At 41.7% G+C, this 25,812-nt stretch overlaps 1 protein-coding gene across 1 annotated transcript in view; it reads right to left on the reverse strand.

Moving 5' to 3' along the window:
* Positions 1-25,812, reverse strand: part of LOC121434713 (reelin-like) — a 447,768-nt gene that overhangs the window by 147,271 nt on the left and 274,685 nt on the right. The window contains exons 12-16 of the mRNA XM_041633615.1: positions 13,018-13,169; positions 6,525-6,637; positions 4,812-5,020; positions 3,906-4,034; positions 3,129-3,238 (exon numbers count right to left, since the gene is read on the reverse strand). Of these exons, the coding sequence (XP_041489549.1) occupies positions 3,129-3,238; positions 3,906-4,034; positions 4,812-5,020; positions 6,525-6,637; positions 13,018-13,169 (713 nt within the window). The remainder of the gene's footprint in view (positions 1-3,128; positions 3,239-3,905; positions 4,035-4,811; positions 5,021-6,524; positions 6,638-13,017; positions 13,170-25,812) is intronic.

Here is a 25,812-nt window from a genome sequence, read left to right on the forward strand (position 1 = left end):
TTGGAAAAACCAAGAATATCACCAGCATGATTTCAGAAAGCAATGCCCATGAAACACGGCCTGCTGTGTGTACATGAGGTGACATGCAGGGAACCTGGAGCCGGCGTGAGCACTCGGTCACAAATATGTTGGATCTGTTTTAATTTCCATAAATAATTCTATCAAGACTTTACTGCCTGCACGCACAGGGTTGTGTAATTTATATTCCTTACTGCGATGTCGTCTGCCCCAACCATTACAGCAGATTGCTAATGTTCCTGCTTCAAATGTCCTGCAACGCATGCATTCTTTGGAGAGAAATAAAGGACCTAGTTGGTGCATCGCAAAGGGACGAGGTCACAACTATGATTTCTATCTTTACCTGAGAGGAAAACTACAATACTACAGACGAGCCCTGCGTATATTTTAAATATTAATTCTTCCTCCCTGGAAATATGAAACAGCATTAAGAATCTAATGTTGGGGGCTGGAGAGATGGCTCAGAGGTTGAGAGCACTGGTTGCTCTTCCAGAGGTCCTGAGTTCAATTCCCAGCAACCACATGATGGCTCATAACCATCAGTAATGAGATCTGGTGCCCTCTTCTGGCCTGCAAGCAAACATCCAGACAGAATGCTATATACATAATAAATAAATAAATAAATATTTTTTTTTTAAAAAAAGAATCTAATGTTGAGCATTAAGCCTTCTCCATTATGTATAGTTTTTCCCCAGCAAACGCTGGATTAACTGACAATATGATGGTATAGACTTAAATTCTAATCTTAAGCATGATGAAAAGACCTAAAAGGTTTTATTATCTGAGGCAATAAGTAAAGATATAAGAATTTTATAATGAATATAATCAATAATCAATAGTAAAACAGAGAGAAAATCAATTAGGAACAGGATTGCGGTGGTTGCTAAGAGTCCACAATACTCAGTTTCGGGCATGAAAAAAAAATTGCCACTTTCTTCTCTGTCCTGAAATCACATCAAAATACCCCAATGATTTATTTTAAAATAAACTTTGCTGTGACCTGAACTCCCAAGAACACATAATCTATGTACCTGACTCGTAGGGGCAGAAAAACCTAAGGAGTTGCAGTGCAAAATCTTTCGGTGAAGGAAACTGCCTGGACAGCACACTGCTTGGTTAAAATTATTGGCTTTAGGCCTCAGTTAACTGTGGATTTACAATCTGGCTTTGCCTGGAAAGCTTTGGGTAAACGGTTTATCCTGAAGAAGGCTCGCTGTGTCCATCCTGAGAAGTGGGGTGACGACCCTTCCTAGAGAACGGGTAACTATGCCATGCTCACGAAGCATCGTGTTGTGTGGCTGCAATTACCACAGCCACCACTACCCTCCTGCCCCGCTGTCCAGCAGACTCCTCTGCCCACCACGCGCTGAGAAACAGAACAGGCACACTTGGTTGGACACCAGCGGGATCCTGTGAGGGTAAGCTCTGCAGGGTTACTCTAGAGGCTGCATGGGGCCGCAACACCACATCGTGGTTTGAAAGGCCTTCATAGAGGCAAAATCATCAATAATATAAGGCTTTCCAAGTCAATAAAACCACACTCAAGAATTTGCCCTCCGCTCCTGGCTTTATTATTTCATCAATGTACTATAGTTGGAGAAGTAAAAATAAGACAGAAATAGCCTGTCTTAGGATTTTCCATTTTGTTAATAGTTTTAGAATGACTTCGGAAGTGTTTAACAAAATCATGACATTGGAGCTAATGTTTTTTTTTTTTTTTCGAGACAGGGTTTTTTTGTAGCTTTGGTGCCCATCCTGGAACTAGCTCTTGTAGCCCAGGCTGGCCTCGAACTCGCAGAGATCCGCCTGCCTCTGCCTCCCGAGTGTGGAGCTAATGTTTGTCTCCATGTATCTCCCTTGGCAATTTTCCACATTTTCTCCAGATTTTCTTGATGCAGTTCTAGGGTTTGGTAATGGAAGGGATGGCAGAGGTGTCCTTTCTGGGAGACAGGCAGGCCCCTTTCTACCTTGTGAACATGCCAGGGGCTGGAGTCTGTTCTAGGAAAGCTTCACCCAGGACAGACAGAACTGAAGGGATTCTTTCCCTAGTGTGTAACTGCCATGAACCATGCAATCTTTCTGTGACTTTAGCTTTTCCCATGAGACTCAGATATGATGCTGGGAGGTTAGCAGTGTGCAGTAAACACTCCCTGCCCCTAAACCATGCTGTGATTGCTGTCTTAGGGAAACTGGACAACCTACGCAGAGGCACATATATGTTTCATTATATTCTCAATTTTCTCATACTTGTTCTTCACTTTATTACTAGTGAATATTTTTAAGCTTCTTTTGTGATTACTAAAACTAATAAAGATTCATTATAGATTCTTAAATAGAATTGCACCAGGAAAAAAAATCTATTCATATCCTACTGCCCAGGGGGCACATATCCTGGAGCCCATTAGCAGCTGTGGTAATTAAAATGTTATGCAAAATTTTGTCAATGAAGAAAATTTATTTTAGCAAATCGAACCTTAGATACTTTAGTTTATACACTAGGTTTAGACAACTTTTGTTGTCTCTTATTGCACACAAAGTATACATTGTAGTATAGAGACACGGGCTTTTAAACTATACAGAAATGATCAACAATCTAGTCAACGGTTTTTATGGATCTCCAAATATTTCTTTCATGCCATTGTCTGGGAACGGGGTGAGTTTCATGAGTATTTTAGATACGATGTTTCCGTCTCCGCATAGTGTCTGCAGTTAGAAGATAAGAGCCCAGATGTTATGAGAGCCACTAAGAAGAATGGGTCTTATTTTAATACATGCAGTATGGTGCTTATGTTAATTCTGCATAAGATTCAAGGAAATGTTAGGCTTATCCTTTGTCATCAACTGTGAATTTGAATTTTATGGATTTAAGCATTTTAAAATTATGTATGTTGAAACATCTCAGCATCTAATATTGCTGACTGCACAGCCTTTTTTTTCCCCCCTGATTGTACATCTCTGGCTTCTAAGGGAATGCAAAGGAGAAAAGGAAGGAGAGAGGATGCTTCAGGAATCGCAAGACCATGGCTTAGCAATGAGCTGTGCCGTGTGCCGACTGACAAAAGCCCAGGATGCGCTGACACCAATGGCCTGTGATGGTGGTAAACACTCACCGTTATCAATGGCCCACATGTTCCCCAGGATCGCTCCTGTCTGTCTCCAGCGGAGCCTGGTCTCGCGGGTGAGCGCTGCGTTAGGGAGGGGGATAGTGATCCGGTTCCACCTGCGAGAAAGTTAGCACAGCATCAGCCTCACAACAATGTCCCCATTTTCTGAATTAACTTTACATGCTTGTGAGGCTCCTGTTTCTGTGTGCCCGCTACAGCACTAAAATTAATAAAGTATTATCTTCAACTGTGGAGTCTACGTCTTCATTTTGCTGGCCTTGTAAATATTTTACTGGGTATCTAGTGCTCATTCCATAAGCTGGCGAAAGTCTTACAGAGGCATCTCGAGTCTTACGCTAGCCCACAAAAGGGTGTGCAGTGGACCTTAGTTTATTCGGAGAGTTAGACTGACCACCATTGCATATGGTAGATGTCGGAGTAAGATCTGACCAACCAGGTCTAATTTTAAAAAAGTTATCTTTTTTCTACTCTTAATTTATGCCTGTATTTTGGCAATACAATCCCTTTTAAATAGCAATAACTATAGGGCATATAATCCAAAACACAAGTATCATAAATAAAGGATGACTGAACCCATAAAGCGTGGTCAGGATAGGATTTAGCAAAGATATTTGTGCATGTATTTTCATGATACCACTCTTAAGGAGATGTCAGTTTACTTAGCTATTAATTAAAATGTCTTGTCTCCAAATTACTATTCTTTTTTAAATTTTACACCATGGACTCAATCTTTTAATTGAGCCTTGGAGCATGCTCACTTACCCACTGTAGTTTTCAGAGGAGTAGGTGGTGCTGTGTGGGAGGTGGGGGCCTGCACAGACCTCAGGCAAGCACTCAGTGTGGACCAGGGACCAGGAACGTCCATGGTTAGTAGAAAACTCCAGGCTGACACTAATAATAGCAGAGCAACCACAACAAAGAGGGGGTAAGGAGATATCAAACGATTCCTTGCATTTCTGGCTAAGTCAACGAGTATGGGACATTTCCTAAATGTCTGTGCCATCTCTCACTGGAGTGTGACCCGTCTTCAAAGGGCAAGCGGTTGGATCGCTGCCACCAAAGCTATGTTTGAAGGGCAACACACAGTAACCTGGGTTTGTGTTTTGAATTTGATAGATAGCAAGACAATTACCACGTCTCACACTGCCACTTAACCCGTGAATGTGAGACCAGGAACGTGCTTACAGGGGAGCCAAGCAGCACTTATGTAAAGTCACAGCTCTTGAGATGCTAATTGACCTCTATACTTATTATTAGGGGGTCACTAGCCTACAGGGGTCAATCTCGTCTTTAGTTACTTCTCTCTCTCATCAGGTTATTACAAGGGATGTTGCCATGGCATGTGTGAACAAACACCTTTGATACTTTGTATCAAGCACTCAGAAGGAAACTATACTCACCCAGTAGAGAAAACTCCACCCAGGAACATTTCTCCTATTATTATTATTATTATTATTATTATTATTATTATTATTATTCAAAGAACTTTTGCAGTTCTTTGAATCTGTATTTTGTTACAGAGGGGGAGGGGGAAGAATCTGTATTTTTGTTAATAGACATTTAATTAAGAACCCACACAGGTATCTACTGACAAATTCTAATTCAACGGCCAAGTGCATGCATGCTCATTTCTCACCAGATGAGGCCACTCCTAAGTGTGCTTCTTACCTGTTCCCAGGCTGGTGCGTCCCACATCCCAGATTAATAGAAAACTGTATCATGTGTGACATTGTAGACGGCAGAACCGGTAGCACGTGGAAGAAGTCCACAGCCCAGACATTCCGATTGTGCCCTTGGTGGTTCTTTTGCCTGAGACAAAATTTGGTAGCAGGCGTCTGAAGTTCAGGGTTGATGACTACAGAAAGCAAAGATGGAACCTTCCAGGAAAAGGAAACTCGAATTATTTACAATCCTTCTCGTCTAGCCGATGCGATCCTCTTAGAGTCTATCCAGCAATCACTGAATCCACACCTGCCATTTACTGAGCACCAGGCAAGGACCTTTGTGCTGGATTTGTAATTTCATGTGGAAGATTCTGCCTTCAAGGACTTAGAATGATTGTGCAAACAGGGGCTCCCTGTGTGGGACTGATCAAGTGTGTGTAACCACTTCATCCCCCTTAGCGCAGGACAGAGGCAGCTGAATGATTATTTGACTGTCTCATTTGTGCCTTCAAGAGCAGTTCTGTATAACATTACTGTTCCTCTCTACCACAAATTCTGTAAAGAAGACTCAAAACAGAAACAGTCACAGACTACAGATCAACATGCAATCATTTATGTCTATGATTCGGGGTGAAGGATTCACAAGGCCAGAGCAGGTAAAATCCTATCAACTAATTGCTAGAAAAGTCTTTGATGATATTCCGAGGGCAATCAATTGGGTTATAATTGAATGTTGAACATGTTGGATATTTTTCTCTGATTGCTTCCTAACTTGCCTATTTTTTAAATTCTTTATTTTCTGTGGATGTGTTTATGTGGGTGAGTGTGCAAATTTGTACATGAGGCCCGGGTTCAAGTCAGGTGTCTTCCTCAACAATCGTTCTCCACTTCTTCCGTCTTGGAACCAGCGTTTCTTACTGAACCTGGAGCTGGTCAGCTGGGCTGGCTGGTCAAACCCAGAGATCCCATTTCCACCTCTCCAGCATCTACACTGCAGGTGTGCACTCATCCCCAACTTCTCACTTAGGTTCTGGGCTCCAAACTTAGGCAGGACCTCTTTACGGAGCAAGCATCTTGCTGAGTGAGGCTTCTCCCTAGCCCTAGCTCTGTAGAGTATGCCCAGAGCGAGCAGTGTGGAGAGAAACTACTGAGTGTGGGCCGTGTCGGCACACACTGATGATAGGAAACACCCGCACACCCTGGACAAGCATCTCACGTGACTTTCAAGATTGTTTGCAAATAATCAGAAACAGCTCCTGTCCTATACCCAGAGAGCAAAGGGAAAAGCGCAATCCCGTAGCTCTAATTAGCAAAGAAAAAATGTAAGGGTAACAGTAATCTGAATGCCTGCGACGCCTTCTGTCTAGAAGATTTCCAGTGTGGGACTCAACTCATTCTGTCGAAAAGCAAGGTTGTGAAGGTGCATAATTAGAGTTCACTTTTACAGCTTTCTCAGAGACAGGAGTAACTGTCAGTTAGAGGTTTGGGTTTTGTGTTATTGTTTCTGTAATGTGTTCTTCCTGACTAAATCTGAGTTTTCATTTGTGTCAGGAATAAAAATGAGTGTTTAAATTCCCAAGTCACTTAAAAAAAAATCTAGCAATTTCCTGGGGCGTCCTACACAGAGATGAACCCTCTGTGCCTGGCACGCTCTTTGTGGGTGTGGTCTCGGCTTGGGGGTTCTGAGGTCATCTGGCACAAGGGTGATCATCTGTACCTTATAGGAGGAATAAGAAAGTGTATCCAGCACAAAGTGCTCTTTCCTTCCCTCAGTCTTTGCGTATAAGATCACATCGTTTTCGTGGGAGTCTCCGGGGTCACAGACGCCTCCTGTATCAAGAAAAAAAAAATTCATGGTGTGAGAAACAACTTGCCTCCAAAACATCAAACATCGCGTTGAAAATCAGAGCAAGACACAATTACAGCATTACGTGTCACGGAAGGATACTTTTACACAAAGATAAGAGGCTCCAAGGGATTAATTGATGGTGATAGCTCAGAAGTGCCATGTTCCAGGTCAAAGACTAGACAGGGAAAGGCCAATATTACTCTGTTTGGCAGACTCACTCAAATAACAGTGCGTGCTGAGCACTGATTCAAACCAACCCAGTGAAAAAGATATCTTTGTGTGTGTGCTCACAAGACACACATGTACATATGGGCCTTTTTGGTGTGGGGGTCCATGTGGGTTCATGCGTGTGCACGTGATATCGTACTTTTGTGTACAGGCCAGAGGATAACCTTACGTGCCACCTTTTGCTGAGACAGGGTCTTTTACTGGCTTGGACCTCACCACGTAGACTAAGCTGGCTGACTTGCAAGGCTCAAGGATCTATCTGTCTTTCTACCTCCACAAGGCTGGGGATTACAAACGTGAGCCATCACCAGCCATCATGCCTGGGTTTGCTCATCTCCCAAGTCCCTGTGAGCACGTGCGTATCATGGCCTTGGAAATGGCTGTAGTTATGTATGTTTGGGTCTTCTGTTTCATTCTACCTGTCTACAAGTCTTGTGTGTCATTACCATAGCGTTTTATCATTACAGCTCCATAATATATTGAAATTTTAAATGGTAATCCTTTTTTTTTTTTTTTTTTGCTCAGAATTGTATTGGCTAAGAGGACTTTTTTTTTTTTGTTTTTTGTTTTTGTTTTTTTGTTGTTGTCCCCAAAAAATTTTAGGATACTTTTCTTTTCCAATGAAGAATGCTTGAGACATTTAGATTGGGATTGCATTGAATCTGTAAATGGCTTTTGGCTGGATGATAGTTTTGTAATATTGATTCTACTAATCCATGAACATGAGAATGTTTCCATTTTATAATGTCTTCCTCAACCTCTTCTTCACTGATTTGAAGTTTCAGACGTCTTTCACATCCTTGGAAAAGTTTATTCTAAGAATTGTATTGTCTTTGAGGCTACTGTAAGGGTAAGTGTGTCCACGATCTCTTTCTCAGTGTGTTTGTGGGGTGTACAGAAAGGTGGCTGCTTTTGTAAGATGCTCTTGTATCCTACCACTTTGCTGGAATTGTTGATTGTTTATAGGCTTCCGGTAGACATTTTGGGGTATTTATGTATTATATTATGCCATCTGTAAATAGAAATATTTGACCTCTTCTTTTCCTATTCATATCTCTTTAAATCTCTTTAATTCCGTCTCTTGGCCTTTAGCTCCAGCTGTGCTTTGAGGACTAGACTGACACACAGTAGGGATGCTGGACAGTCCTGTCCTTTCCCGATTTTAATGATATCACTTCATGGTTTTCTCCATTTAGGATGATGTTGGATGGGGTCTATCATACATAGCCTTTATTATGCTGTGGTAAGTCCTGCTTTCTAAGACTTTTATCATGAAGTTATGTTAGATTTTGTCAAGGCCCTTTCCATTATTTTTGAGATGATCAAGAAATTTTTCTTTAATCCCATTTATATGAAAATATATTTGGTGATTGCCTGCATCACATATTTCTGGAATGGACTTCTAAAGATGTTTTAAGTAACATTGATGGTATTTTCGCAGATATGCTCGTATTCTAAGTATGTATGTTTGTTTTTTTTACTTTTTACGTTATACTTGGTGCTTCATTTGATTAGTGGGAGGTGTATAGTACAGTCTGCTGTCTATCACTCTACTTTATAGTCACACAAAGCGATAGACCCTTAGAACAGAAAGGGAGGCGGGAGGCTCCTGATGACAGAATAGCCTGAGGATGTGTTCTGTTTTTTTCTTCTCTATTACACAGTATCAATAATCCTAGATCTTTCTGGCTTCTATCAACTGTCTGCTTCATCTGGTTTTAAGGACAACACACTGCCATTCACAACAGCACCAGCCACACAAGAGTAAAGGCTAGCAGAAGCGTTTCTGACGCTCATCATGCAAACCGTTTCTCTTATTGTTATACTTCAAAGAATTCCCTCTGTTTCAAAATCAACCATCATGGATGCTAACTCTATTTATAGCTAACTGCTATTGCTGATACTCCATGGTGCCAGTAAGCTCATTCTCAAACTCTAGAATAAGATCACCCTTTTGGAAATTTATCAAAATCAACAAACAGTATTTGAGACCCCACCTAAATCTGAGTAAGCCAACAAGGTGCCAGTTGTTCACAAATGACTGCTTTCATTCAATTTGGAGAATGGGGTCTACCCTTTGGAAAAAACCATCTGACAAGAGAATCAAAGAAAGATAAAGGGAACCTAATTAGCTTAAGAAACTTCATAGCTGGAGGAATATTAGACAAAAAGAGTACTATAGAGACAGACTTTGACAGTACATAGGGATAGAAGGGTTCTTGGCCAACGCATGTCTTGGGAATCACTTGGCAAGAAGTGTGAAGGAGGAAATACCACTGACCATAGTTCTAGGGCAGTCACCATGAGGTAACGACATGAAACTCTCTGATCTGATGCTATAAACCGTGGCTACTCCTTCAAGCTCAGCCATCACATTTTCATAACCTGTTAATGAGACTTGTGACTGGCCCATGAGCCTTTTCTGAGTCTCCAAGGTCCCACTTTTGGGGCCCCTTAAGGAAATTGGTTGTCTGAGTCTACAAATATCAACAGTTGACTCCAGTCATCCTGTTAAGGCCACATGCAAAGCCCATCCTGGTGAGCAAGCTGCATTATTTATGAGAAATCATTCTTTCATCTTTCCAAGTGCAACTGTTTTCAGAATTCTGAACTAACACCTTAACAAATACATGTTTGGCTTTATAAGTGATCTATTAAAATTATACTGTGCAAATCCTAAGTCTCCTAAGTTCATTCTAAAAGCTATTTGATGTGTTTGAGCGACATTGGTAGAAGCAACCGAAGAAGTTGGTTCACTAAGACATTAAGATGATGACAGAGTTTACTGGAAAGATCCCTGTGAGGGCAATCTGTCAGGCCCGTGAAGCTCAGTGGCAGCAGCTCCTACAGGAAGAAATGGAATCTTGCTTAGCTTACAAAGCTTTGATGCGTGGTAGAAAGAAAGGCTCAGGAGGCATCTCGTAGAGCAATTGAAGTATAACAAGATTTTAATAAAAGCTGGCTGGATGGTCAAGTTTAGAAAGCTCAAATAGTGCTTTAAATAACTTTATAGATTCCTATTTGTGTGAAGAAAATGATTGGCTTCACCCTCCAGGGCATTTTGTACACAGGAGATCACTGTGTTATCCCATGGGAGCCTCTTCCCTCTTCCACCTGCCTCCTTTCTCCTTCTCCTCATGCTCCTTTATAGTCTCCATTCCTTCTTCCTTCTCCCTCCACTGGCAAAACATTCTTCCCTAAGAGTTTTATGACTGGAGAACTCAGTTCCACTCCCAAAAGCCTGTTTTCTTTAATCAGCACCCATTCATTGAGGAGCAGTACAGGAATGGTTTTCAAATGTACTCAAAACTGTGAAAAGAATTTCTTACTGGTATTCTAGAAATCCCAGCCTTACCATGTCCAACACTAAATTCTTATGCATATCTGCCTCTTTGAAAACCAGGTGCCATTCCCCCAGTCACCCAGGAGAAAAAGCCATATTGTTTCTGTCTCTGCAGGTGTCCTGCCTTGGTCCCCTCTTCCCAATATCACTTAGCACCGACTCATTCTTCCGTTGCATTGATTAGCACACGAGACACTTAACAGAATTGCCAGACAAAATATACCACATGGAAAGGGAAGCATTTACCAAAATTCTGTTAAAATTATTATTTATTACTTAGAAATATTGTCCATCATAAACTCTGAACACTACTACAAGTTCAACTAAGCTGTAAAGCATTCTTTTCTACTTTCTTTCTTTTGGGGGGTAAAATTAGACTCCACTGACCTAACTAGCATCTTGATTCCTGATTTCTGATTATTTCAGTCTTTCCTTCACACTCTTGATGGAATTATCTCACTAATAATGTTGTCCTAGCAAGACTCCTTCAGCATGACAACAAGAGAAAGAGCAAGGTTCGACATGTTTCTGCTAATACCTTGGGAAAACTAGCCAGCTGGGATGGATCACACACTTTGATTTTTTTTCTAATGGCCTTTATTCAGAATGGTTAGTCTGAGATTCTTTCTTGGAAAGGAAGTCCTGCCTGGCCTTCAAGAACTGGTCCAATGCCGTATTCTTTATGAAGCCTTCCCCTTCCCCTTGCATGGCAGGCGTCCTTAGCTCTCTCTGCCCTTTCTCATTGCTCTGTCAAAGCCTGCTGCCTTCTCCCCCCACACAGTTAAACGTCACTTGTGGTCACAGGCTCTGTCTGAGGCACTTGCAAAGCAGTAACAGGCGGAGGCAGAATTTGTGAGGCAGCATTTTGAATGCTCTTATGTGTTAACTCATTCAACCAGCAACCGTGACGGGGTAGCATTGCCCTCCATGGTCTCTACGTCTACGTGTCCTACCTGGATGTGTATTCAATACGTATGTCTTAATTTTTACTGAATGGAGTTCCTTTTATTTACGATGATGTACTTCTTTGGGTTTACTACAATTAAAATTTTCGGCATAGTCAATATTATTTTAATTCATTAGTTAATAATCAATTTTGCTATGGAAAGAATTAACATTGACTTAATATCCCACACATAAGCTCTCTCTAAAGGAATTAACTTAATGACAAGTTAATCTTTTATAGATGGGTTCCCTTACTATTGTAAGTCTAATTTCAAATATATTTTATCAGGAGGGTAAAGGAAGGAAAGCAAACTTGAGTGGCAGAGTAAATACGACAATGTTGTTTTACAAATATTTTCTAGAAATTAATTTTAATAAAGTGAGAGGCAGTTTGAATATGATTTAAAGGGAATGAAGCCTAGATATTTAAATGCACAAACTATTTTAGGGTAAGTAAACTTTCAGATTACATACTGTAGACCTATGACTTCTCCTTTGTGGACAAAGTGCTGTTGAGAGCATCAGATGGGCCATATGCGTATAATCATGACGACAATGAGGTCTATCTCATGACGAGATTGAGGTCTATCTCATGATGGTCTTGAGGTCTAGCTCATGACGACACTGAGGTCTAGCTCCTGACAACACTGAGGCCTATCTCATGAAGGTCTTGAGGTCTAGCTCATGCAACTTTGAGCTGTACGACTGTATAGAAGCTGAGTGAGGAATGTAAGGGATAAACAGTAGCTCTGAGTCCTAGGCTCAGGACATTCTGTCCTGATGAACTGACATCTCTGCTAAGTTCAAAGGTAGACAATGTTTATTTCCTGTTTCATTTCCAGATGTTGCTTGTGATTTTCCATTCTACAAAGAAGGCATGTGATAGGGATGACATCAGTGAAAAAATATGTCACTGTTTCAATGTTGTCTAGTGGGACAAATTTGGCAGACCACAAATTTCAAGCCCATAATTTACCTATGATATTTTCCCATCTTTATTTCTATTTATAATACACTTGGGCATGTTTTACGAACACTTTCATGTGTTTTTAAGCTGATTGGAAATAGAAAGTACTGTAAAACACGATGGAGTGCTATAAACTATTTTCCCTCCTGCTTCCCAGAACAGTAGCATTGGGTAATATCAAGATACCCATGAGAAAATAAATGGCTCACCTTGACGAGGGATGAGGTTACTGGCTGCGGACAAAGGGTTACCTTGGCTTCTGCTTCCTGATTCCTTCCCATTGTCTTTTTTTTTAAATAAATCTTTATTTTTGAGAATGTATTCAAAACATTTCTTCCTCCAAAGCTTCCCACTGACTCTTCCCTACTCTCCTTCAAATTCATGGCCTCTTTCCTTTTTAATAACTGTTACTTCATGCACCATTGCTGCTGAGAGCACGGAATGGTTGTGAGAGAAAGGCATTATGGCAGTTTGTCGGTGGCCTAGTCATGGTATGCCAAGAGTGTTTGTTTTTCTCTACAAGATGGCACAAACAATACAGGCTGATTTACTATTAAAATTCCAGTTTCAAATACAATTATCAGGAGGGTAAAGATAGATAAACTAGAATGACCTATAAAATATTTGTTATAACTTTTATTACTAAACTTTTCTATATGTTACTTTTAATGAAGTGAGAGACAGTTTAAATATTACTTAAAGGAAATCATGCCTAGATGTTTGAATGCACAAACTATCCTAGAGTAAGTGCTGAGGTAGAGGTGGGTACCCCAGGTCTTTATCTTGTCAGGAGAGTTCAGATCCCATTAATTTTCATGTTCCATGGTGAATAATAAGCCCTATTATTTCTGTAGGGAAGGGCAGCAGTCTGTACCTACCCATGACGAAATAGAACCTCAGGTTTCCATAGCCAGTTGTATCCAAGTAGGGAGTGCATAGTTTCCTCTCTCCATCTTTGAGGAACACCAGAGATAGACCTGATTCTACGGTTCCACATTCTGCACCAACGACAGCTCCCAAGATGTCCCATCTGAATAAAAAAGGAAGAAGCATCAAGAGTGAGAAACCCAACTCTACATAGAATTGGCTTTGGTTAGTGATGGATAATTCTGAGGAGAGATATACACTGCAGACTGTGCACTGGTTAAATCCTGAACACACGCTGTGCAGTCCCAGTCCACTTCTCAGCCCTAGTCAACAGAGTCCGCACTTCTGTCTCTTCTGCGGCGAGAACTGTTTTCTGGGAGCCAGAAAGTATTCTTTCTTCATGCTTTGAAAGTGCCATGCACAGATGTGCTGCATAGTGACCAAATCCACCCTCTTCTTTCTCTTCCAGTTGATAATGCTATCACCCACACAAAGCCTTTACTCCTGAAATTCTTACAGTTGAGTTATAGAGTCCAGTTAACATGAAAGCAGAAGTGAACCAGGGAAGGCCATTCACTTTTGTATCACAAACGCATGGATAGTGTTTGTATACTGAGAAAAGAGTACATATGTACTATATGTAATTATTACATATGCATGTTAGAACGAAAAGCTGCATGTGCCTGGAGAAGTTCAGCAAGTGTTCAGTAAGGAGCTGTGGTTAAAACTGCCAAGCAGGAGCTTTGAGTGTCGAAGAGCATTAAAGTGACAGACTTCTATTGATGCCAGCGAATGTGCTAGACCCTTTCCCCGGGACTTCATACACTAACCTAACCTCTGTCGCACTGCAAGGACATCCTGAATTTACCTGGAAACTGAGACATACAGATGCTAAGGTCAGCCTGCAAAGGATAGGCACTATATTCAATATCATGTAGTTAAACACCAGAGCTCCTACTTTAGGAATAGATTAGATTTGGGGTTGATAAATCATATGGGTATAGGTTGAGAACCAGGTATAGCCCTGGCACTATCAACAGCACAGATATCACCAGATCTTCATAAGGCTGTGTGCTTGGAAGAGTAGAAGACAAATCTGAATAATTCCCTGGAGCGTAGGGTGCAGAAAGAGGAGTTCAGATTCTAGTCCATAGACGCTCGGGGTGATTTTCTTTTCAAGTATGATCATGTCTCAGTTTTGCTTACGCTCACTCAAGGGCTTCCCATGGCTGTCTGCACAAACTTCAAATTCCTTATTGGGGAATATGGGGTCCTGATTGGCTTGACCCAAGAACACATTTCTGGCTTTATCTCTGTGGGTGTTCCATGCCTCTTTCTGACTTTTACCAAATACCCTGGCTGTGTAACAGGAATTCACAGTTGCTATAGTCACCTCCGTCAGACCTCCATGCCTTTACTTACTGAACAAACCTAGTCATTCCTCAATGTGTGTTCTATGTAGTATTTCCTAGGCTCACTCATCCTGCCTAGATGGCTTCTTGTAGAGAGCCTCACCACATCTCATGTTTAATCTTCTGCGATACTTTCTTTTTTTTTTTTTTTTTTTTGGTATTTTGAGACAGGGTTTCTCTGTGGCTTTGGAGCCTGTCCTGGAACTAGCTCTGTAGACCAGGCTGGTCTTGAACTCACAGAGATCCGCCTGCCTCTGCCTCCCGAGTGCTGGGATTAAAGGCGTGCGCCACCAACGCCCGGCTGTGATACTCTTTCTTATATGTAAATTTTAATTATTTCTTTATTTGATTTCCTTCACCCCTGCCATGCTAACTCCTAGGCAGCTGTCTTACTTCCATGTTCTTATATCTAGCTCAGGGCCTATGGAAAACAAAAGCTCAATAATGATGGAGACATTAAAGAATTCAGTATCAAAAGAGTAAGAAGCATAATTCAGTGCCTTCCTTGGACCATCTTCCCTTTTCTCTGCCTTTGATAGCCTTGTCTTTGTCCCATCATGTAGACAATTTATACTCCCTTTGGTCTCTCCTAACCTTGTCTCTCTCATTCCTCCCTTCAGATTAGTAATCTGTTCTTTCATTCCCAACTCCCTGTGTCTAATCTTAAAGCCTGGTACTACCATAACTGATTTGAAGTCCACTTCCTCTTTTAAGTTTGAAGACACAGAGTTTAGTTTTATGCCAAAAGGGCATCGCTAAACCCCCTGTCCATTTAGCTCCACCCCTACGTGATCACTTAGGGACCAGCTTTTCCATTAACCTTGGCTCTGGGTGACAGTTTCATGGCTTCAAGATTTAGAGGCTTCATTGAGCGGGTCAACATACCATTTGTACCTCTTGGTTCCCAAATGCCTCTCCCCTGACCTTCTCCTCCTTGTAAGTCTGTCTAGCAAGTACCTTAAGCAGAAACCTGACAATATATTTTTTGACTATAATAGAAGTCAAGAGATATTTCAGGAGAATGACCAAAAACTTATCATAGACATCCAGTCCATTTCCACTCTTCTTGGTTATGACCAGAGATGCCGCATGGGTGGTCCTGTATTAAATGCTCACACACATGGATAGAGCTCCCCTAGCAGTCTTCCTTGACTGGTGTCCTACCCTATATGGACTGCATATATGGCTGCATCAGTGCATTGGAGTTTGTACCTCCAATGGCATCCATCACCTCTGTACCGCCTTAGGGTAACCAAGAAGACAGCAACTGTGATAACTGTGTTCTGGGCTTTCACAAAAGTTTCAACTGGGAGAAAGTGTGAGAGCAGGTGTGTGTGTGTGTGTGTGTGTGTGTGTGTGTGTGTGTATGTGTATGTGTGTGTATATGTGTGTATGTGTGTGTGTGTATGTGTATGTGTGTATATGTGTGTATGTGTGTGTATGTGTATGTGTGTGTATATGTGTGTATGTGTGTGTGTGCATGTGTGTATGTGTATGTGTGTGTATGTGTGTATGTGTGTGTGTATGTATGTGTGTGTATGTGTGTGTGTATGTGTGTGTATGTGTGTGTATGTGTGTGTATGTGTGTGTGTGTGTGTGTATGTGTGTGTGTATGTGTGTGTGTGTGTGTGTGTGTGTAAGCAGAATGGGTAATACTTCGCCAAGCTTCAAACTAGTCGGATAAAGTTTTGCTGCCATCAGGAAGATGCAAGATTCCTGTTCCTAAACATGCTTGTGCTATTATTTGGTTTTGCTAAAGCTGTTAAATGTTAGCCTGATAGATAGGAGGGAGTTTTTTTTTATTTTACTTTTGCATTTCCATGACTACAGATGAGGCTGGACATCTTTCCAGGTTTGTGATTGGCCAGCTGAAGGTAAGGTCTCAGAGCTCACTCCCTTATTATCTCACTCTTCTCTCACTTCCTTGTGATCTAAAATCTTTATTTTTTCCCTAGACTGAAATTTTGTTGGGGCATGTGTATTTTATTTCCCATTTTCCTTATGTCATCTTGCTTATTAAAAGTTTTTAATAGACAGGGCTGGGGAGATGGCTCCGCAGTTAAGAGCACTGCCTGTTCTTCTAAAGGTTTTGAGTTCAATTCCCAGCAACCACATGGTGGCTCACAGCCATCTGTAATGAGATCTGGTGCCCTCTTGAGGGAGAGACCTGGTCAGTCATCCTCATCAACTTAGACCATGAAACCCAATATGGACAAGTTCAATGGAGCCGCCATACATGGGCTGCCCATGCAGTCTTGAGCATTGCCAGGGCATAAATTTCATTTCATTCCATTTTATGTAAGTATGAAGACGGAGTGTTCAGATGCGTGAGCCCACAGAAGAGCGTGGTGGGTTGAGATGGCCGAGAGGCTCCCGAGGGCACCCTGGCTAGATGGTTTTGCTAACTGGGGATCTCTGGGTTCAGTGAGAAACTCTGATGTACACATGAAGTAGACAACAGCCTGAAGTCAGCCTCTGGTTTCCACACGTATGTCACGCACGTGTCCCCATGCACACCACACACATACGCTCATGTGAAAAAGTTTTAGCGGCAGAATTCATCTTTTATCTCGCTATGTCCTCTGTTCTAGTTAATAAATCCTTGCCCTGAGGTTATAGCGGTATTCCTTATCCTTCCTTTTTAAAGTTTAAAATTGTGCTTTTCACATTTACATAAATTTAATTTATTTGAAATTGACTTGAAGGTGAAGAACAAAGTTGGGGTCCAACTTTACTTTTCCTGTATAGATAACAAGCTGTTCTAGCGCCATTAAGAGTTCCGTTCCAAAATGACTATCTCCTCTGCGTGTGAGTTTCTTTAGGCTTCCGGCTTCATTAGTCTAAATGTCCACCTCTGCCAAAACCAAACTGATTCTGTTATCAAAAGGAGGCAATTTTGTAAAGCAAAAAGCGAAACTTACTAGTTGATGAATGTTAACTGCTCTCCTAATGACATGCTCCCTTCCAGGAAATGATAATGATTATTTGCCATAATTTCTCCCACCAACACTTACAGCATGTTGAAAACCATCTCTAAGCAATGCACTTAAGTGGCAACCTCATCTCTCCACAGAGGGACAGGATATCCGCTCAGACAAACTGCCGGGAAGTCCAGAGATGGAAACAGACCGACAGTTATTTCAGATAAAGCGTTGAAGCATCCTAGTCAAAAAGAACATGCTACCGTCCTTCCTTCCACAAAGCTCCTCAGGCATAGGCGACTGCTTCACTGCTTCCAAAGCAAAGACTACACAGAGAAACAGTTTTCACAAACACCAAACAGACATAGTATACAGCTATAGTACACACACTGGCAATAGGCTTTGAAGGTAGCACTGGGTTTATTTACAAGTGTGTTCCATCACTAGGCAGAGGAGCTCATGCTTGCAGTCCCAGAACTTGGGAGTCTAAAGCAGGGTGATTATGAGTGTGAGGTCAGCCTGGGCTACATAGTGAATTCTAAGCTAGCTTTGGCTATATAGTGAGACTTGTATAAAAAAATCAAGCAACAACAGACATTTATGTATAGTTATACATGTAACTTTATGAACTTCATGGCTGATTTTGTGAGAAGCTTAATCCTTTGAATTCTGGATTATTTTCAATATTCATTGAGTTATTTAGAGATTCATATCCCTAGTATTTACTTTTGGCCTTTTATTACTCCCATAATAAACTTGTCTAAAATCTGAGAAGTAGGGTACACATGTCAAGCAGTTTGCTTGAGGCTGTCCGGTTCAGAAAGCAAGTTTGCTTCTCAGTTTGTGGTTATCCCTATAGCTGATCTCCATAGCTGTACATCCAACAGTGCCAGGATGATTCCTGCAACTCTGCAGGCTTATTTATCAATCCATTGCGTACACACACACACACACACACACACACACACACACACACGTCATGGCACACGTGTGGAGGTTAAAAGACAGCGATCCTGTGGGCTTTCTGGGGATGAAACTCAGGTGGTCAGCCTTGTTAGCAAGCGAGGCTGAACCATCTTTCTGGCAGACTTCAATCTTAGGAAATCTCTCTCTCCCTCTCTTTCTCTCTCTCTCCTTCCTCCCCACCTCTCTGCATGTGTGAAATGATTATGTCAACCATTCAAGGAGCACGAATGACTTTTGAAGCAGCTCTTTGTGATAACGACCCACTTGTAAAGTACCCAGGAGCCTCTCTTGTGATGTGTACATGAAGACTGCACAGTGGTTCATTGGTCTTTCACTTGCTCCATTTATCCCAATTAGACCAGTCAGCCTGCCGATCCACACGGCGAATTTAAGCTATAAATGATGCAGATGACAACTGTTTAGATATAGTGTCCTCTTTAGAGTAGTTTTAAATGAAAAGCTGGATTCAAAAAGATGGAGTTGTCATAGACTGAAAACCCTTCTATGAATATAAGCGATGCGTTCAGTAGCTACTTTTCCTTAGCTGTTTGTTGTAAATTAATAACTTTTCTAGGATGATCTACATGAGTTATTTTTACAACTCTGACCATAGACAATACTATAATTCAGACTGTGTACGTATCCTCAATTCTTATTTTAAACCCAATTTTCCCCAATTTACTATAAATTAGTTTTTATTCCTCTTACTAAAACAGTTGTAAAATAACCAAAGGGCAATCAATCTCTTTTTTTTAAAAAAAAGTTTTTTTTTTTTTTTTTTTTGGTTTTTCGAGACAGGGTTTCTCTGTGGCTTTGGAGCCTGTCCTGGAACTAGCTCTGTAGACCAGGCTGGTCTCGAACTCACAGAGATCCACCTGCCTCTGCCTCCCGAGTGCTGGGATTAAAGGCGTGCGCCACCATCGCCCGGCAAAAGTTTTTTTTTTTTTATTTTAATTGTTAAATTTATTTATTTATTTATTTGGTTCCCACATCGGGAGTCAAACCCGGGTTAAATTTATTTTTTAAAACTATCTTTTCTCATTTTACATTCCTATCCCAGTTCCCACTCCCTTCTCTCCTCCTGCTGTCCCACCTTCCCCGCTCCCCATCCACTTCTCAGAGAGGGTGAGGCTTCCCATGGAAAGTCAACAAAGTCTGACACATCACTTTGAGGCAGGACGAGGCCCTCCTTCCTATATCTAGGCCGAGCAAGGTATCCCTCCAAAAAGAATAGACTCCAAAATGCCAATTCAAGCACTCGGGATGAATCCTGGTCCCACTGCCAGTGGCCTCACAGACGGCCCAGGCCACACACTGTCACCCACATTCAGGGGCCCTAGTTTGGTCCTATGCAGGTTCCCCTGCTGTCAGTCTAGAGTCAGTGAGCTCTCACTAGCTCAGGTCAGCTGTTTCCCATTATGGTCTTGTCCCCTTTGCTCATATTACTGCTCCTCCCTCTCTTCGATTGGACTCCAGGAGCTCGGCCCAGTGCTTGACTGTGGATCGTGCATCTGCTTCCATTAGTTGCTGGATGAAGGTTCTATGATGACAATTAAGGTAGTCATCAACCTGATTCCAGGGGAAGGTCAGTTCAGGTGCCCTCTCCACTTTTGCTTAGGGTCTTAGCTGGGGTCATCCTTGTAGATTCCTGAGACTTTCCCTCTAGTGCCAGTTTTCTCGCTAACCCCATGATGGCTTCTTCAGTCTCTGTCATTACCCTATCTCGGTCATCTTGTTCTGATCCTCATGTTCTCCTCCTCCCTCCCACTTACCCCCTCTTCTCCTTCCCTTCCCCTCCGCCCTCTCCCCACACTCCATTTTCTAAGGAGATCTTGTCTATTTCCCCTTTCCAGGGGGATCCATGTATGTCTCTCTTAGGGTTCTCCTTGTTACCTAGCTTCTCTAGGGTCATGGACTACAGGCTGGTTATCTTTTGTTTTACATCTAATATCCACTTATGAGTGAGTACACATCGTGTTTGTCTTTCTGGGTCTTGGCTACCTCACTCAGATTTTTTTTTTCTATTTCCATTCATTTGTTTGCAAACTTCAAGACCTAGCAATACCACTCTGGGTATATATCCAAAAGATACATACTCATATCATAAGGACATTTACTCAACTGTGTTCATAGCAGCATTATTTGTAATAGCCAGAACCAGGAAACAACCTAGATGCCCTCAACTGAAGAATGGGTCAAGAAAATGTGGTATATTTACACAGTGGAGTACTACTTAGTGGTAAGAAATCAATCTCTTTTGATGCCCAAATATTTATAATCAGACTGCACAAATAATCCAGCCTATTGAGAAAGATGAATGCAATGTGGTTTCTCAAGTTTTACAAATTAGACCCTTTATAAAAGTCTTATTGCTTTGAGTGAATTATCCTACATCTATTAAAAATTTCCTAGGAGCCTGTTAGAGCGCACATTAATTCTTTCATGAATTTATATAAACCGGCTCAAGGGTGCTCGGAGTCAAACTCATGGCTGAACACAGAGGTACCAAAGCCTTCGGGGAAAAGGTGTCAGCTTGCCAGGTGTGGTCTCCAGTGATGGGGTCCCCAAACTGTGGTCATTTCCAGTTAAAAAGTGACACACCCTGGTTTTATCTTGCTGTAATCATTACACGAAATGAAATTGTAACGAAATCTGGGAGCCCAGAAGTGGCTACCTGAGGCGTTGAACAGTTTTAGCAGCTTCTTGGATGGCCTGGCAAGTTCCCTCAACAAAAGTATCGTTTCTCTGCTCTTTAAACGGCTTTCCCCGAGGAAAAGCAGTTCTGTGCTGCGTGACTACAGCTAAAGGGACGTCTGCCTGGGGGCAGCACTCTACAACATACCAATTTATATTTACCCCTTTATGACTAATTATAAAATAAAAAAAACCCCAATCTTATTTATTATAAATACATTTGAATCTATTATTTATCACAAATAGTCCGAGGTGATGTTGGCGGAAAGAAAAAAAAAGTTTTCAAATCAATAAAATGCCCTAAAGCAACTTTGTTCTTCAGAAATTCTGAGGTCACGATAATATTTAATTCATAGCTTTAAAAGAAGGCTCTCTTTTGTGTGTCATGAAGACACATCGCCTAGTAAGCAAAGGCAGTCAGGAGAGGTTCTTCGTGGGAAGGCTAATGGCCTCCTCATCTGATTTAGTGTGCCTTGTTAAGATTAGCTGTCTTTTAATCAGCTCACAGCTTGGCAGTTTCCAGAAGGATTTAGTCTCTGAGGGAAGCTTGTCACCCAAAGTCACACACTACACATATATGTATAGGTACTTGTACATATCTGGATCTCTAATTTCCTTTTCTATTTTAGGAACTTATCATCCATAAACCCTTAAGCACATACACATGAGTGTTCATGATAGTATTCCTTGTCTATCCTCAGGGAGTTTGCTTGATTAAGCTTGTAGATAATCTTTTTTGAAATGATTGATATAGTTACAACTAAAAGCGACTTTCATGAGGTCGCTATATGTTTTTAAAATTTGAGTCATAACAGGGAGAAGGTGTTTCACATGGTGCCTTTTAGTATGTGAGGGGAACAATTGCTGAGGAGCATCACCAAAGTTTTAGCAGCAGCTTGTAACCGGTCGTCTGGAACTCTCTGAGCATCTTGTATGCCTTCAAAACAAATCAAACTATCATTTAAATTAATTATATTTTTGACATTGGTGTGTGTGTGTGTGTGTGTGTGTGTGTGTGTGTGTGTATGAGAGAGAGAGAGAGAGAGAGAGAGAGAGAGAGAGAGAGAGAGGAGAGAGAGAGGGAGATGACATATGCTGGGTCAGAGGACAGCCTGTGGGAGGCCTTCCATTGTGTGTTCTGCGGGTGGAACTCTGGTGACCAAGCTTATCATGAATGTCCTTTATTTGGTGAGTCATCTTATCAGCCTATTAAGTAATTTTTCTCAGTGACATATTTTACTTGTATATTTTGAGGAAGACTTAATTTATTGGTTTATTTAACTTTGTTTCCTTTATACCTTATTAAATAATACAAATATAACTTTCTTTGAGCACCATTTTGGCAATATCATATTACTGTCACTAAGTTTGGGTGAAAAACAGCTAATTTTTAACATGTTGGATTGTTTGTGAATCATGTATTGTAATTCTCTTGGTTGATCACAATAGCAGGATGGTGTATGGCTGTTGATGATGCCGCACGCCTTGGTTGCAAGGCATAGAGTCTCAAACTGACCAAGGCACTTTCTCCTTGCTGGCTCACTTGTATAGGGTTGGGATAGCAATGATCTAGCCCCGTGCAAGACCCTGCGTGCAATACCATCCTACTACACGGATACAAGAGTGGAACGCTGTGTATGGGTGTAACCAATCTTGATTAGACTGGAGGCCTGACGCCTATGAAGGAATCTATGCCTGGTCCTATAAACATGGTTAAGATCCACAGTTAGGGAATTCATAGGCCTGGGGTGTGTGTGGGGGGAGAATACTGTGGTTGTTTTGCCCAGTAGTCATGTTGTTAAACTGTATTCTAAATATTAATGTTTAAGGTTAAAGTATATATGACATATTACTTCCCATGTGTGCATGCTCCTGTGTTTGCACACATATACACGCACCTGTGCATGCACATGCCTATGTACAGCCTGGGTCAAACTGGAGGGTTGTTGTTCCTCAGGGGCCATCATCTTTGTTTTCACGAGACTGGGCCTTTCATTGAGATCTGGAGCTTGCTGCCTGGGTGACGGTGACTGGTCACCAAGCTCCAAGGATCCTGCTAACCCCAACCTTTCCCCAGCAGCACTGGGGTCACCAGTGCCTGGCACCATGCCTGGATCCTTAACAAGGGCATTGGGGATCAACCTCACATATGTTTGATCGACTGAGCCATCATCTCCCTAGCCCTGAAATTTCTCTGTCTTATATGTGATATAAGGACTCAAGATAATAAAATATTCAGTTTGCTAATTTGTCCTTGAATTTGGCATGTATTTATATCTGGGAGAAATCTAGCAAAGTTCTTTCAATTATCATAATTTTTGTTATTCTCATCTCTGTTTTTTTCTTATGAATTTGTTCTGGTTTCACAAATGTCATATATTCCTTCGTCCCTCTGAGGTGGCAGGTTGCTTCCGAGACGGTCTATGTTTGCTCATTCTGTTATTTTGTTGACTCAACTCTTAGTTCTTTAGATCATGCTTTCACTTAAAGCTGACTTTTTAAAAATCACTTGGAGAGCCTAGATCAGCGTCTGTAACCTCCAACAGTTCTTCATGCCATAGCGACCCCCCAACCATAAAATTATTTTTGTTTCTACTTCATAACTGTAACTTTGCTACTGTTGTGAATCATAATGTAAATATCGGTGTTTTCCGGTGGTCTTAGGCGACCCTTGTGAAAGGCTCATTCCATCTCCAAAGGGGCCGTGATACCCAGCTGGGAACCACTGAACTAGATGATTTGTAAAAGCTGCTAATTGTACTTTAATCATCAGTGTAAAAATTCTACGTAAGGCACCATGAGCGAGGATGACCATGGTGCTGCCCTGTAGACATCGTGGGTGAGAATGACCATGGAGCTGCCCTGTAGACATCATGGGTGAGGATGACCATGGTGCTGCCCTGTAGACATCATGGGTGAGGATGACCATGGAGCTGCCCTGTAGACATCATGGGTGAGGGTGACCACGGAGCTGTCCTGTAGACATCGTGGGTGAGAATGACCATGGAGCTGCCCTGTAGACATCATGGGTGAGGATGACCATGGTGCTGCCCTGTAGACATCATGGGTGAGGATGACCATGGAGCTGCCCTGTAGACATCATGAGCGAGGATGACCATGGAGCTGCCCTGTAGACACCATGGGTGAGGGTGACCACGGAGCTGTCCTGTAGACATCATAAGTGAGGATGACCATGGAGCTGCCCTGTAGACATCATGGGTGAGGATGACCATGGAGCTGCCCTGTAGACAGGCACCATGGGTGAGGATGACCACAGACATTCACTCCACTGAAACTCCTTTCCAGTCATCCACACTCTTAGTTCCTTCATAGAAGTAGGAGCCTGCATTTGAAGTCCTAAAGCACCACCCTAAACCAGTCCCCATACCTGAAGCTAAGCTGAGATGCTATATATGTCATTCCCTGAGCATTTTGGACTATGGTTCCCTCATTCCCTTTTTTCTCAGATCCTAGGTTCATGCTCATCCTCACAGCCTTTTTTTCTCCAAGTCTCTCAAGTTTTCTGGCTTACCTAGCAAGATACCTCCTTGTTTTATCATTCACCAGAGCTTTTACCAAGCCCTCTTCTACTACAGAGAGCTGTAGCTAGGTGAGAGACTGTAGCTGTTAATTAAATGACGTGTCTGTAAGGTTAAGCCAAAGTTCAGAAAGTCACACATAAATTATCAGTGTATCTACTGAAGCAACAGATGTATCTTCTTTAGAAACAACAACAACAAACGCTAAAGCTTTAACATTCTACTAAGAAAACGTCCATCTGTGTTGGGTCAGCCCAGTGATGCGCAAGCACATGCCCACAGATATGAGATCAGACGCTTTGATTCTAACAGTAGGAAATTCTGGGTAACTGGGGAAATGGTTTCCTAAAACACTGTCACAATGACTTGCACTTTCTACCCTGGCCATTCATACAAAATAGTCTAGCCCACTACATATTATGGTAGCATATTCCTTTACTCTCTCTTAGTTCTCATGGAAGGAGAACAGGAGAAAGGCATGGGCGTGCATCTCTACTAAATATTTAATAGGGTTGTTTCCAAAGTCTCGGAAGACAACTCATTCAACTGGTCACCCTGGAGCACGGAGGACTTGCCATCCGCCTGTTAGTCCTACCGGGTGACCTTCTAACGGCAAACTGTGTCTCCGGTGGCGGTGGTGGATGGGAAGAAACTGGGCAGATGAGCGGCCGAACACAGTGTTTCTCTTTGTCACTCTCATCCTGTGTACAAGTGCTCTCCACGTCAATTTGACTTTGTGAAGTCTTTCCTGAAGCTCTGATAAAAACAGTTTTATCAACATTCTTCAATGGACCAATAAAACAACACCTGGCAGTTCATTCAACCAGACTTTTCACCCTCGCCATAGAAAAGCCTGGGTTCTCTTCTTGTACTCCTTGCCTACTTTATTACAGAATCCAACCTCATAAGTGGCCTTTTAGTTCTGTTTGTGATGATGATGATGATTTGGTTTTAGCCAAAAACTCTCTTACAATGTTGGTATTGGTATTTTATTAAAGTGAAATTCTTGACCTATAATAAGGACACACACACGGACACACACGGACACACACGGACACACACACACACAACCAACTTTGTCTCTGGTTTATTCCATGTTCTAGTGTAGGTTTGGTATCTTCTAATATCAAGTCAATTTCTGTTCTATTTATTCTGTTTATTTTTGTTGCTGTGATTAAGATATTCAGACCAAAAGCAACTTAGGGGAAAAAAGGGTTATATGGTTTACAAGTCTAGGTTACAGACCACCATTAAGGGGGAGTTAAAGCAGAAAC

Source organism: Microtus oregoni, unplaced genomic scaffold (genome assembly GCF_018167655.1).
Source record: "Microtus oregoni isolate MIOR12 unplaced genomic scaffold, Mior012 000044F_ref0000062, whole genome shotgun sequence".
In the NCBI taxonomy this organism is placed as follows: domain Eukaryota; kingdom Metazoa; phylum Chordata; class Mammalia; order Rodentia; family Cricetidae; genus Microtus; species Microtus oregoni.